General features: G+C 43.0%; 1 protein-coding gene across 3 annotated transcripts; it reads right to left on the reverse strand.

Moving 5' to 3' along the window:
- Positions 1–405: 405 nt before the first annotated feature.
- On the reverse strand, positions 406–12,789 carry WNT16 (Wnt family member 16). Of its 3 annotated transcripts, XR_005564458.1 has the most exons (6): positions 12,381–12,789; positions 12,042–12,289; positions 9,810–10,096; positions 4,321–4,781; positions 3,664–3,805; positions 406–424 (listed from the first exon to the last, which is right to left on the reverse strand). XR_005564458.1 is itself a non-coding variant. In XM_039383755.1 (5 exons), exons 1-5 carry the CDS (start codon positions 12,767–12,769, stop codon positions 3,754–3,756), a joined length of 1,437 nt encoding a protein of 478 aa, XP_039239689.1. In that variant the 5' UTR covers positions 12,770–12,789; the 3' UTR covers positions 474–3,753. The 3 variants fall into 3 exon arrangements, 2 of the variants coding, with proteins under 2 accessions (XP_039239689.1, XP_027576698.2); XM_039383755.1 differs by lacking the exon at positions 406–424 and having other exon boundaries at positions 474–3,805; XM_027720897.2 differs by lacking the exon at positions 406–424 and having other exon boundaries at positions 474–4,781.
- Positions 12,790–13,527: the final 738 nt, after the last annotated feature.

Genomic DNA, 13,527 nt, shown 5'->3' on the forward strand with positions numbered 1-13,527 from the left:
GTTGGTGTGGGTTCAGCACTTTCCCACTCTAAAGTTGTTTATCTTGTGAAACCTCATCCTTCCATGAAATCAAGCATCTCAGCTCCATCAGAAATCTCAGCCAAAGTAGATGTCCTTCTAACATCATTTCCTTTGAATGACCAATGATAATTGTTGCTGTTTACTTTACACATACACTTCACATACTTGTACTGAAAAGTGCTGCGCAGCACAGAGATGTTTTGACAGCAATGGAAACAATCTCCATTTACTACACATCCTTTGACAAGGGATCTCCAATAGGGAAAGACAAGATGGTGTTCTTTGGTTGGCATGTTGACAGAATGACCAGCTGTATTCCTGTATTAACTCCTCAGAGCACGTCAGCACTTCAGTCATCAACACAACTTTGCTCTTAAAACATGCAGCCAGTGCACATGCATTTCTGTGTCCAAAACAGAAAACATAATTTTCACTTTCACAAGAGGCTACAATTATTCTTTCTTCAAAAAGTAAACTTGTGGCATTTTTCATAGGTTTGCTACTTTTCTCAAACTGCTACTCCATGCATAAAAGGGCACTGTGTGGGAATAGGACTGAGAGAAGACCTTTTCCCCACTCAAATTTCCTTCCAATTTTTTTTCTAATCTCACTTGCTCAGATAAGCACACATGAAGCTACTTTCAAACATAAAGTATGTATTATTGCAAAGCTGTACAACAGTATTATAAGGCTGTAGTTTCAAAGTCAACAGCCTTGATCCTCCAGTCCCAGCATAAGGAAAAAAACCCACTCTATTCAAGTGAGTTAATTAAATTCATCCCAGTACCACATGCCCACCAGAGTAGCTGAACCACATATGTCATACATAGGCTCCTCTTGGAAAGAGGAGGCATGCTGTCTTACAGATGATTCTCTCTCTTGCTGTCCCGCAAGGAAAGCTTTGGTTTGAGAGTGTGGAAGTAGTAAAGGCAGTTTTGTGCAATAAATAGTGCAATAGATGTCAGTTAATTTTTTTAGCCCTGATGCTACTACAAAACAGTGTTCATATCCTGTTCCAAAATTGCTTTTACAGATACTGCTCATCCAGAATTAATTTTATGGATGTAACTGAGGTAAGTTACAATGGAGCTTAACTTAAACAGCAATTTAAACTGTGGTGGGTAAAGAGAGGAGCTCATGCTCCAGTCTCCCCAGTGCACTCATCTTTGCTTCTGCTTCCCTCAGATTGCATGCACTTGGTCTACTCTCAGTGCAGAAAGGGTAACACCACCTCTCATCAAATTCTCCCTCAGCTTCTCAGAAGCAAAATGAATTCTTTCGCTGCCAGTGAAGCTTCAAACCTGTGTTAGCTTGTTTGCTCAGCCACTGAGGCTTTCATAAACCTTACATGTTGCCACTTCTCTTCATTGTCTTTTGTCATTCTTTGAAAAAATAAACTCTTCCTCCCAAGAAAACTAAGAAAAAAATCTTTTATTAACAACACTTATGAACAAAAAGGTGGGGTTTTTTTTGGTTTTGGTTTGTTTTTTTCTGAAACTAGATGATTGTTAAAAATAACACAGCATCAAATGCTGAATAAATAGCCAAGCAGGCAAGAGACACCCTGGCTGTGATGGCTGCGTTCTGGCTGCCCCACATCTCTGTGCAATGCCAATGTCAGTGCCCTTCTCCTTCAAACCCACAGAAACATCTTTCTGAGGTTTGCCCCTCCTGGGAAAATCCCTGCAGTTGACCTCAGGCCCAGAAGTCCAGAATCATTTCCTCCCCATTTCCGGCCCTGCCAGAAGTTAAGGTGAGATTGAGAAGTATATTGGCAATTTTCTGTATTTTACAGATCAGGCGTGGAAGAACCTTTAGGTCCAATAAAAGCTAAGCTGTTTTGAAAGAATGGTCAAGGCTGCTGCAGTAAGGATTCTGGTCTTCACATTGAATTCCCATAAGCTGGAGTCCCATATAAAAAACCAGTTGTAATCTCAACAGTGAACTCAGTACCTCTAGGAGAAGGCTCAGGCAGGACACCAAGGCACTTGCCTCTGACAGGAACTTGATGTGGGGCAGAATAAAAAAGAGAGGCAATCTCTACCATGCCTTCATATCACATTGACCAGTATCATCTCCCATCCATGCTGCCAACAGGTGCTGTGGCACAGCCTGAGGAGCCACTGGGTTTCCTTTCATTGCTGCAAGATGGGAACAACCTGTGGCTCACAACCCTCTCTTTAGGATCTTTCAACAGCATGTGTATTTCCCATCTGAATTTTCACAGAAAGGGTGTTGAATCCTGTGACAGTGACTGGCATGCTGAGCACCCTTCTCACAGACAGCAGATTTTGTGGCCTCAGGATAATAATCTAGGTCAACAGAGACACACTGGCCGAATGTGGAGTAAAGGTCCAAAAAGAACGAGCAGATTAAGGACTTAATTGTTTCTGAACTGATGTTCCTAAAATAATCCACATAAGGCAGTGAAATACCACAACATAGAAGATTTTGTTTCCTTCTTCCTGACCTACACATCCAATAAAGAGTGACAGGGAATCTGGTCACCATCTTTCATGGGAAAATAACTGACAACAAGGAAATGAATTCTTCAAAGTAACTTTGAAAGCCTCAACCAAAGTGTCCAAGATGATTTCTTTCTAAAAACTGTTAGTATGGAAGAAGTTAAGGGATTGCAAACCCTTGCAAGTCCCCTTGATGTCAGTGGGAGTTCTGCACTTACTGCTGGAGCTGGGATTTCAGTGTTCGTAAAATGCATTTAAAAGAATAATAATAAAAATGAAAATATTCAGAATACTAATTAACTGATCATTTAGAGAATCATAGTGTTTCTCATCAGTGTGTATTCACTGCAATAATTATGAGCACCCTGATGGTAAAAAAAAAAAAGGAACATTTATGTAATTCTCTGACTAATTTCCCTCAGAACATGCAAATAAAAATCAATTAAAGGCTACTACAATATTAACAAATATCTAACCAACAAATATCAAAGACTGTAGTCTTATCACATAAGTTTTGGAAATGTTTTACATAACTTGCATAATTTAAATATTTACAAAATATAAACTTTCTTATCTTATCAAAAATAGGTATTTGCACAATTAAACAACAGTAATCCTTTCACATGCTGCTTTTTAAGCCAGGCATTAAATCATTGCATGAAAATAAACAACCTTTCACAGATGTAAAATAAAATTAGGCCAACATATGAAGGGGGAGAAAATGTTATCATTAACATTTAAATATTTCAGTGGTATGAGCCAATCCATAAATTACATTGTGCACTGAATTTAATGAGGATGCAACCTAATGAAAAATTTTAAATGCTGCTTCTATAAAGAAAACATGTTTTAAAAAATCTTTTGCTTTATGGCAGATTTCTTTGGGCTGTGTTTCACATGGTTAATTTTGAAAATGATGGTGAAACACCAGTGAGATGGTTGAACATGGCAAGTTATTGCATAGAGTTCAACAGTGAGGTGATGACCAGCTGACTCACAAAATGTGTGCTCAGATACTGAGGAAATGCCTGCAAGGGTTTTTGTTTCCTTCTAATATTAAACTATATTTTTGTCCCTCCTCAGGCCAGTCCCTCGTGCATTTGAAGGACAAGCTGTAAAAAAAATCCTGAGGTTGCTATTTGGTACACCATTCACATTCATCAAGCTGTGCTCTCACCTCTCTACTCTGGGCACAGCTTGCCTCACACCAACAGATCCTCCTCTCCCAACCAGGCAGTGCTGAGCTCTCTGCAGTCATGCACATTTCTCAGTACCACATGCTTTTCTGCATATTACACAGAAGACAGCTTTCTGAATGGCTGCAAAGCAAACACTTAGTGGTCAAGAGTAGAACATCTCCTGTGATTTTTTCTGAAGTGCAGAACTGAACCATCTAGTGGATTCATCTAGTCCCACTTATAAAAACATAGACATAAGGTTATATCTAATGTATCTTACAAGTCCTCTTAACTCTTCAGTCTCTGGCTAATGAGATCTTGAGTTTTCTCCACTGTACCTGCCCACCACATGGATCTTTAGGACGTTGTAGCTATTAAAGACTTGAAAAGTTTAGTGTCTGTCTCTGCTCACGGAGTAAGATATTCAAATGTGTCATCAGGAGTCCTTTTTTGTTGTTTAAGCTGCCCCTGCATGCAGTCTGGTGCTCACTAACTTGTTCTTTCAGTCGCCAAATGCTTGGACTACTTGTTGTTTGGCAGTACCCATTCTCCCCGAGGCTGATCCCCCCAAAATCCCACAAATTTGCTGCCTGTGTGGCAGCTCTGCACCAGACAGGGCAGGATGGTTTGGCTGTGTTTCCTGTACTTCATCTTACTTGCAGGTGTGTACATCAGTCATGGTCTCACACCTCCTGCAGCGCACGTAGCAGCACCAGACAAACTTGCACTCGCACCTTTCCACGTGCCTGACAACGTGGGTGTTGTACCCGCGCCCGCAGCACAGGAGGTTACAGCCATCGGGTCCCTGTGAGGTGCGGTTACATTCTCTTCCCTGAGTCCCAGGGATCCCCAATTTTTGATCTTCAACGCAGTAATTGGGTGATTTGTTCACATATAGCAGGTCCTCTTTCCCAATTGGTACTTTTCTCTGGCTTTTCTCTTTCCTGCGTAGCTTTTTTTTCAGTCTGTCTGATATTTGTATGCTGTTTTCATACTTATCCTTTAAAAACCGGCCAATCTTTTCAAAGGATGACATTGTTTTCCAACAAGTTTTCACAGCACAGGACCCAGAAACACCGTGACAACGACAATCCACAGACATCAGCTTTGCTACAGCCTGAAAGCAAAGGGAGAAAAACATTTGGATGTGATCTTTCATTCATTAAGAATGCTGCCTGACATCAGTAACACGGAGGTCTCAAAGTATTTAATATTACAGCTGCCATTGCCATTTCAGTGACAGGGAAGTCACAGCATGTTAGGAACCACAGACCCTCTCTATGAGAAGCCCCATCTTCAGAAATGCTCTGCATTTGGACTTTGCAATGGCCATAATGTAGCAATATCAAATCACAACAACGAAAGCTATGATTTCTGAATCACTTTTCATTCTGGAGGATCTTAAACACCTGAAATTACATGTCCTGTGTCACTCCATCCACCACTGGAATGCAAATGGCTCTCATGGGGAATAGCAGAAAGGGAAAGCAGGGACAGGGCAGGTCAAAGTACCCTTCCTATGCTGGAAGACACTGCGCGGGTAAGTGCCCAGTTATGTAGCCTTTTAAGGGTGCCTTGCAGTTACCACCAAGATGACTAAACATCCACAACCCAGTCTCTATCCAATGTCCCGAGAATGGCTGAGGTCACACAACAGCACCTGGGCACAGTGTGGCTCAGCACCCGAAGCAGTGCAGCGTGCAGCCCCGAGGCACCTCAGGGCAGACTTCTGTTGGAAGAGCAGGAGGATGCCCACCTTTCTGAGCTTCGCAGAAAGTCTATCAAAAGAGCCACCATGGCTCAGCAGAGGTGTCTTCAACTGAGGTATTCTGGAGTAAATCTCAAGTGCTTCTCACTTACAGGATAAAGCTCGGTTCTTGCAATTTCTGCATACATGAACTAGCGTGGGTTTCTAGTGTTTCCAGTTTCATAATGGCTCTATTTAACACAATTAGATAGTTGCATTCATATTACTTTTCTTATTTTCAATGTTTTAGCAAAGATTCCAGAGTTACTGCCAACACTAAAATACTCTTAGATGAGTTACTTTTCCATGCCCCTGCAGAAGCAAGGGCTGGGCTGAACAATAACTGTCTGGCCAACAATGGGAATCTGAAGTCTGTGTCAAGCTTTTGTAACACATGAGAATTTTACTTCAGTTTATAGGAGACCAAGCCTCGAAGAACTGGAATCTGTAAACAAGGAGTAACTTTATCTGAGACTACAACTCAAATACTCAGCAGACAATCAATTTAATACTTCCGTTTTGAATATCTAATAGTCATAGCATAAAATTATATGATTAGTATTGTGACATATCTCACATTAGAGTTTGTAAAAGTGCACTGAAAAATCACACATTCACAGATGCAGCACGAGAACAAGGCAAAATGTCAAGGAAAAGAGAAACACAATATCAAAAGAAATTTTACACACAGTTTACAAACAGAGAGGATTTAATAGTATTTTTCCAATTTTGAGTGATTAGTTATTTTTGTCAAGCAATTAGAATCTCAAAGTAGTTTGAAATCATATTGTGCTACAAGATTTATAAGGTTACAGATGTACTCCTTGTTTTCATGTCAGTATGATAAGGTACTTACTAAGGGCATAAGGGTCCAGAAATTGTCAGAGGAAGCACTGGACATGTCTGCTAACTGCTAAGGGTGACTTATTTCCATGTGGGCAAGTAGCCCAGCTGAAGACACAGAAGTATTGTCCCTAGAAGACTGCTCTTGCAAGACACTGAACCAGGAATGTGATAGTATTCATTACAAAAGGTAATAAGGTATCAAAATATCCTTCTTATAAGCCCCAAAACATGAACATAAACATTTTCCAGCATCTCCTATGTAAAGATTTAAAAATACAAAAAGGAAGACTTATGCTAAACTTTACTTCAGATAACATTACTGCTAGAAAACCCAAGTACCAACAATAAACATTCTTTTATTCTGGACAGTGGTCAAAATATTTGCTTTATCTTAGAGTTTGCCATTAAATTACAAAATATTTATGCATGAAAGCTGCCTAAATACTCTTCATGTTTTCTTTCAAGATAATGAACAAAAAATACACCATTGATACAGCATCAGTGAAATAAGGGTCTTCTGGCCTTTTGGGCTTGCAGCAAATTTGGTTTTTCTTAAGAAAACAATGCCACAGTGCCTTGGAAAAGGAATGAGTTCATGTGTCATATGCACAAAATAAGCCTGTGACAGGGTACAGAATCTTTTTGGAGAGCTCAGTACTGTGAAGAACCTGAAACGTGTCCTGGTTTCAGCTGGGATAGAGTTAGTTTTCTTCTTATTAGCTAGCACAAAGCTTTGATTTGTATTTAGTATGAGAATAATGTTGATAACACACTGTTTAGTTGTTGCTAAGTAGTGCCTACACTAAATCAAGGACTTTTCAGTGTCTTGTGCTGCAGTGAGGAGCTGCAAGAGAAACTGTGAGGGAGCATGGCCAGGACAGCTGACTTCAAATGGCCAAAGGGATATTCCACATCACGGAACATCATGCCCAGTATATAAACTAGGGAGACTTGGCCAGGAGGGGTAGATCACTGCTGGGCATCATTCAGCAGGTGGTTAGCAGTTGTATTGTGCATCACTAATTTTTCTCAGGTTTTGTTCCTCTCTCTTTGATATCTCCCTTTTCATTACATTATTATTGTTACATTCTATTTCAATTATTAAAATCTTCTTATTGCAAACCACTAGTTTTACCATTTTTTGCCCCAAACCTTCTCCCCAGCCCACTGAGGGGAGGGGAAGAGTACAGGGGATGTGAGCAAGCAGCTGTGGTTCAACCACAACACCATGAAAGGTTCTCAGTATCTAATAGTTTCTGTTGGGCCAAATTCTACCACATTCCCAGAGACTGTCAGTCTAGTCTAAAACCCTGGTTTCATTCACTCACTCATTGTGAATGAAAATAGAAAATACTACTGTTGCCTGTCATTAAAAGTGTGGACTCACAATCTACTATATTTTACACATATAACCAACATATAAGATAACTTTGATCCTCTCAAAAATACTGTTCATGGAAAATGAAGACTCAATTAGATCCTTCAGCCCCTTGTAACTTTAGTTCACCATTTGAAAACATGTTCTCTTTGGCTGAATGCACTTTTCTCCTTTGCCAGTCAATCCCATCCCCATGACACATATGACCCAGCTGACTATAGGTGTGATCTGGAAACGGATCCAACTTTGAAGAAAGCAACACGAAAATAAAAGTTTATGTTCTAGGCTCTGTGTTTGTGTGCGTAGTTTTTTTTTTAAAGTTGAACAGTTGCTTGGTACAGTTCACAGCAGAAGACTCCAGACAGTTCTGCTGGCCCACTGGCAGCAATGAATGAGGAGCACAAGGATTGTATGGGAATCACAAGTGAACACCGTCACTGCAGACAAAAGGACAGCAAACTATTGCTGCTGCTATTCTAAAGGTAAAGGCCAACAAGATAATAGGGTATCAAAGAGAAACCCATATCACTGACACCTTACCACAGAAATCACATTCTCTTTCTCTTTCAAGTTCCTCTGGAGCCTTGCAGTCTTCTTCCCTACACTTCTGTCGCCCTAATCTGAGACAATGGTTTTGTCTAATGACAAACATGAGTAATAAAATAAAAATTTATATCTGTACTGTGTATTTAAATTAAGAGAGACCATTTTATAGAAATTACTATCTCCTTCCTTAACTATCTCTCTCTCCAAACATGAGAAACAACCTTTTGCTCCTTCCCTAAGGAAATAATCACTTAAGCTTCTGTTACTCTTATTAACATCTCCTACTACAAGATACCAATCACTTTCCTTAGAGACGATTTAGCTGACTGGCATCTAATTAAACTTACAGTAAGTGTTCTCAGCATCTACTTAAGGTTTAAAGTTTGCTTCTTCCACTTCAGTTATGAAAAGGGCTTACGTCATAGAGCCACAGAATCATAGAACGGTTTGGGTTGGAAGGGACCTGAAAGATTTTCTGATTTACAACTGTATAGCTTAAATGAAATAACATATTACCTGTAAAAATTAGTTTAAATTAAAATAGTTTTCAGTTATACCACCATAGCTCTCATGACAGCTTCCTATGGTTATTCCTTGTCTACAGCAGATAGGAAAGTTGGGTTCAGTAAAACTCACTGATCCTGCTTCTGGCTACAAGAAATGACTGAATTACAACGGAGTCCATCAATACATGTAGTTAAAACCAAAGGTTTTTCCTTTTTTCTTTTTTCCTTCTTTAGTTATATCTGTGTCACTGAGCAGAACAGACCTAAAGTATTATAGACCCAGAGACAGCCATTAAAGATGAAATTAAAAACTCCAAGGTAAAGCAGAGAAAGTAATCTGAAAGCAAGAACCAGCATCCAAGTCTCTGTCATTCCAGATGTAAGCTCCAAGCACTCATAGGCTCACATCTCCCTGTATAGGTTGTTTTGCCCCCATTTTTTACCCTCTACAGGACAGGACAGGAGAACCCAATGTCACACACTCACAAACATACATTTCCTCTGCAAACTTGGTTTTTAAGTTCTTTGGGCTGATGAAAAGCTGTCCAAATCCACTCTCCTCTCACTTCTTTGATTCATGCTTTAACCAATGAGCTGTTTTAAAATAGAGGTGTCATTTCTATCCCATGTTTTAAAAGACAATATTAACTCTTGATTTCCTCTCTAACAATGCGAAACTTGTGGTCTCAGGTGTGCACCCCAGACTGTGGATGAGTAATAAGGCCTTTTGTCCAACTGGCCTTCTCCTTCAGTACTAGAGAGACTTAAAAATGTAGGTCATGATGATAACAGAATAGTGAGTGAAAAAACTCATATTATGCTGACAACAGGATTATTTCAAATTTGCTACAGAGTATCAAATATCTAGTTAAGATAACTTTATTATTTAAGCATTGCAGATCTATTTCTTAGTTTGTGGCTTTTATTTTAATCCATGGGGATTAGTTAGTTAAAACCAGCTCTGATTTTGAGTTTGTACATGCTTGCTTTGGTGAATGTTAGTGTTGTTTTTACCATTGGCTCCACATACACCTGCAGTCAAGGGCCGGCCTCCTTTAGCTGATGTCATTTTGTCAAAGAAGGTGAACAAGCAGTTGCTGCCCATATCTGAATGACACATACCTGCCTCCCAGCCTCGTTGTTGTGCAGGTTCATCACCACCAGTCCGCTCCCACTCTTGCCCGTTAAGTTCTTCAAAGGCATGTCCAGGAACTTTCTGCTGAATGACATTCCATAGTGGATATCATCAGAGCAGCCGCCCCAGTGCCAGCCCTCGCTGGCCGAGCCGCCATGCCTCAGGCTCAGGTCGCAGGAGCACTCGGTCACATTCCCCGCACTGCACGATCGCGTCACTGAATGCACCAGTCCTGCTGATGTCACCGCATAGATGAACGCGGTCTCCTTCGTGCCTACAAAGCAAGGCATGAAAATATTACTTCGTAACTCCCTCTGATTACCTTCCTGGCTGGGTTGTAGAAAGCAATTTTACAAGCCAGACTATTATGAGAAGGGAACAGTTACAAGTTTAAAGTCATCACAGCTTGGTCTGTAGTGTTAATTTGTTTAAAGTAGTGGATGTTCATATCCAAAAATGACTTCACAGTCCCTTCATAGGACCGTGCTACTAATGGTGCTGTTTCCTGATGCTTGTATCACACATTTTTTGGTAACTTCTCTCTAAATCTGGTTGGGAACTTTATTTGCCACAGAAATTTTCAAGCCAATTAAGTTTTAATCATAAAAAATAAAAATTAAAAAATCAAACCTCGAACTAACCATATTCCAAACCCCTTACTCTCCACTCTGCTTTTCACTATTCACATTGATTTGAGGAATAAGAAAAGGTTAGTTTAAATCTCGGAGAAGCTGTCACGATCCCAGAGGTTACTTTGGTATAGGGCCAGAACTTACCTCATGCTAGATTCAGCAAACATTAATGTTATTCTAATTCACAAAGGTTGCAAAGAGCCCCAGAAGTGTTAAACGAGACAGAAATCAGGATGGCATAAGAATATTTAGGTCATGTGCTTTTCCTAGAATAAGGTGGCCATGGGAAAGACAACAGCATAAAAGGCCTTTAATTGTTGGACTACATCTCAGAAGAATCATGGAGTGACCTGCATGGGCTTCTTAAGCTGGTTCCATTCTCTGAGACTTCCAGCATAATGTGGCACACAGCTTTAAACCATGTTAAGCAAGGTATACTCTAAGCAAACTGAAAATCCAAGGGTGGTGAATAACTGTAGCCAAAATTTCACTGTGCTAATTTTCACTGTTGTGAAACAATCTCCCAGGTTCCTGCTCACAGGCAGGAAAGTTCCTGTTTGTTTCCCTTGTTCGTAGTGGTCTATGGTGCTGGTACGATCATAAAAGGCTTCTACAGGACACACTAGTGAAGCTTTGTGGGTGAGCAGTGGCCCTCATCTGCGGGTCTTCAGGAACAACCCTTCCTGTTGGACAGAAGGACTAACATACAATACATACAGCTACATATAATGGGGCGAACTTCTCCCATTTTCTTTTTTTCCTTTTTGGAATCACTTTTTATTGCTCATTTTATGTTTTCATGGTTAATGCTTGGGGGTTTTACACTGTTTTAGTACAAAGTGAAGATTGCACAAACACAGAAGGAAATGCCACAATACCTAAATTCACATCAATCACACAATCAGTGACCAGTGTTAAAAATTAGTTTGCAGGATACCTTGGTACTGACATTTGATTCAAACATAATTTGAATCAAATGTAACCCCCAAAGCCTTCTCCTTATTTCGGTGGAAATTTCAGCAGTTCCATAATTAGTTTATGCAATAAAAAGAGTTTTGCTGTGCTGATCAATACCATGTCGCTGAGCACATACAATACATTTTAAAGCAATTCACACTGTATGTGGTGCCTTGAGCAGATTTTTTACCTGCAAACAAGTGACCTTTTTGAAATACTATGTCTCATCACCCCACTCATTTAGTAATTGTGACATAAGGGAATCAACCCAACATAAGAATAACAACATTTCAACATATTTAAGTGGATCTACATACGGGTAGTGTCATCCACGACCGCACTAAGCAAAAATTACAGTTAACAACATCAACGCTGGAAAGACAAGGGCAGGTTTCGTCTGTTGGGTGCGTTTAGCGTGCCTGAGGTAGCCTCCCGCGACGGCTGCGTCGACCGCCCGCCCCGCCGCCCCGGCTGTGCCCGACTGTGCCGTCGGGACGGACGGACGGATGGACGGTCGCCGGCGCCGCCCCGAGGTACTCCTCGCCGCGCAAACCCAACACACCGGGGCAGCCCCGCTGTGTCTGCAGCGGACGCACCCGGCCCGGCGGCCCCACTGGGGCGGACACTCACCGCTGCTGAGCTGGTGCCCGAGAGCGGCGGGGGCGGCGGTGCCGCGGCGGGCGGCGGGCGGCGAGCGGCAGTCCCAGCGCTCGTGTCGGAACTGGCTGCGGCACTCCTGGAGGCCCAGCCGCGCTCCCTCCCGGATGGCGGGCGCCAGCTCCGGCTTCTGCTCGCACAGGTCCAGCTGCCGGCGGCTCAGCGGAGGACTGGTGCAGCCCGGCTTCTCCGGCCCGCCGGCGGCGGCGATGCCCAGCCACCTGCAGGAGCAGCCCCCCGTCAGCGCCGGGCCCCGGCGGACACGAGGGGACGGGCACCGCGCAGCCCTCCCACCCCCGCCCGGCTACTCACATCCAGGTGCTGCCAGCGGCGGGGCAGAGGAAGAGCAGCAGCAGCAGCGCTGCCCGCAGCAGGCGCGGTCCGAGGGGAGCCCCGCGCCCCATGGCAGCCGCATCGAGCCCCGCCACACAGCCGCCGCTGCCCGCGGCCCCCGGGCAGCAGGGACCGAGGGGGACGGTCCCCAGAGGCGCCCCCCTACTCGGGTCTCTCCCCCTCGTGGGGCAGGGGGCAGCTGGCGGGGCAAGCACGAGCCGTCGGACGGCGCTCCCGAGGAGGCTGAGCTGGCAGGGAGGGAGGCTGGAGGGGACGCATCGGGAGCGCCTGGTTCTTTTCAAGGTGAGAAAGTTGGGACTGATGTTTTTCCTGACTCCTTCTTCGGCTCTGCCTCCCCGGCCGTGCATTGGCCGCCAGGGGGCCGGGGCGGGCCGGGGCGGGGGCTCCGCACCGCTCCGCACCGCACCGCTCCGCACCGCTCCGCACCGCACCGCTCCGCACCGCTCCGCACCGCACCGCTCCGCACGGACCGCACCGCACCGCACCGCGGCGCCCGGCCGCGCCTCTCGGGCTGCGAGGGGTCTAGCGGGGTTCCGGCTGCGGCAGAGGAACTACAGGCAAAGGTTTTAATCCACAGTGGTTTAATCCACAGGAAGGAGAGAGATGATGTTAAGAGATCATAACATTCCCTACACCTTTTATTCAAATTTTCTAATGCTTCCGCAGTATTAACTGACCGAGTCAGCATCAGTATTCATTAGTACAACATTTATTCACTTCTATTAACTTCAGTGAGACAGTCTTATCAACTGCTACCTTAATTGTTAGTCGTTAGTTACACATTAAAAGCCAATGAATCAGCTAGCACCTGATGGAGAGCTGGTGTTGGCACTCTGGACTTTCAGGTCCTCTTTAATCACAATATATTGCTGCTTCCTTCTGTGTAAGCAAAACACCTGCACAAAAAATAATCTGGTATGTAAATGGTAGATCTGTAAAGACTTTGATTTGATACAGTCGTAAATGAGCAAAATAGCTCTTGACTGACAATAGCTCCAAGTGAAGAGCACAATAACTCATCTCAATGACAAATATACATTTTTAAGAGTACAATGTGTTGAGAAATAATCACGTAAATGTGCTGTTCCCCCTGTCTTTTGCCCCA

This window comes from Pipra filicauda, unplaced genomic scaffold (genome assembly GCF_003945595.2).
Source record: "Pipra filicauda isolate LSUMZ 115617 unplaced genomic scaffold, ASM394559v2 scaffold113_size4260070_pilon, whole genome shotgun sequence".
Taxonomy (NCBI): Eukaryota; Metazoa; Chordata; class Aves; order Passeriformes; family Pipridae; genus Pipra; species Pipra filicauda.

Bases quoted from the DNA above. Each gene is read 5' to 3' on its own strand.
- WNT16 (XM_039383755.1), bottom strand. From the start codon at position 12,769: ATGCACGGCCGGGGAGGCAGAGCCGAAGAAGGAGTCAGGAAAAACATC. The intron at 12,290-12,380 runs GTGAGTAGCCGG...CTGCTCCTGCAG, and splicing joins GCCGCTGGCAGCACCTGGAT to GTGGCTGGGCATCGCCGCCG. The intron at 10,097-12,041 runs GTGAGTGTCCGC...CTTGCTTTGTAG, and splicing joins CGGGCACCAGCTCAGCAGCG to GCACGAAGGAGACCGCGTTC.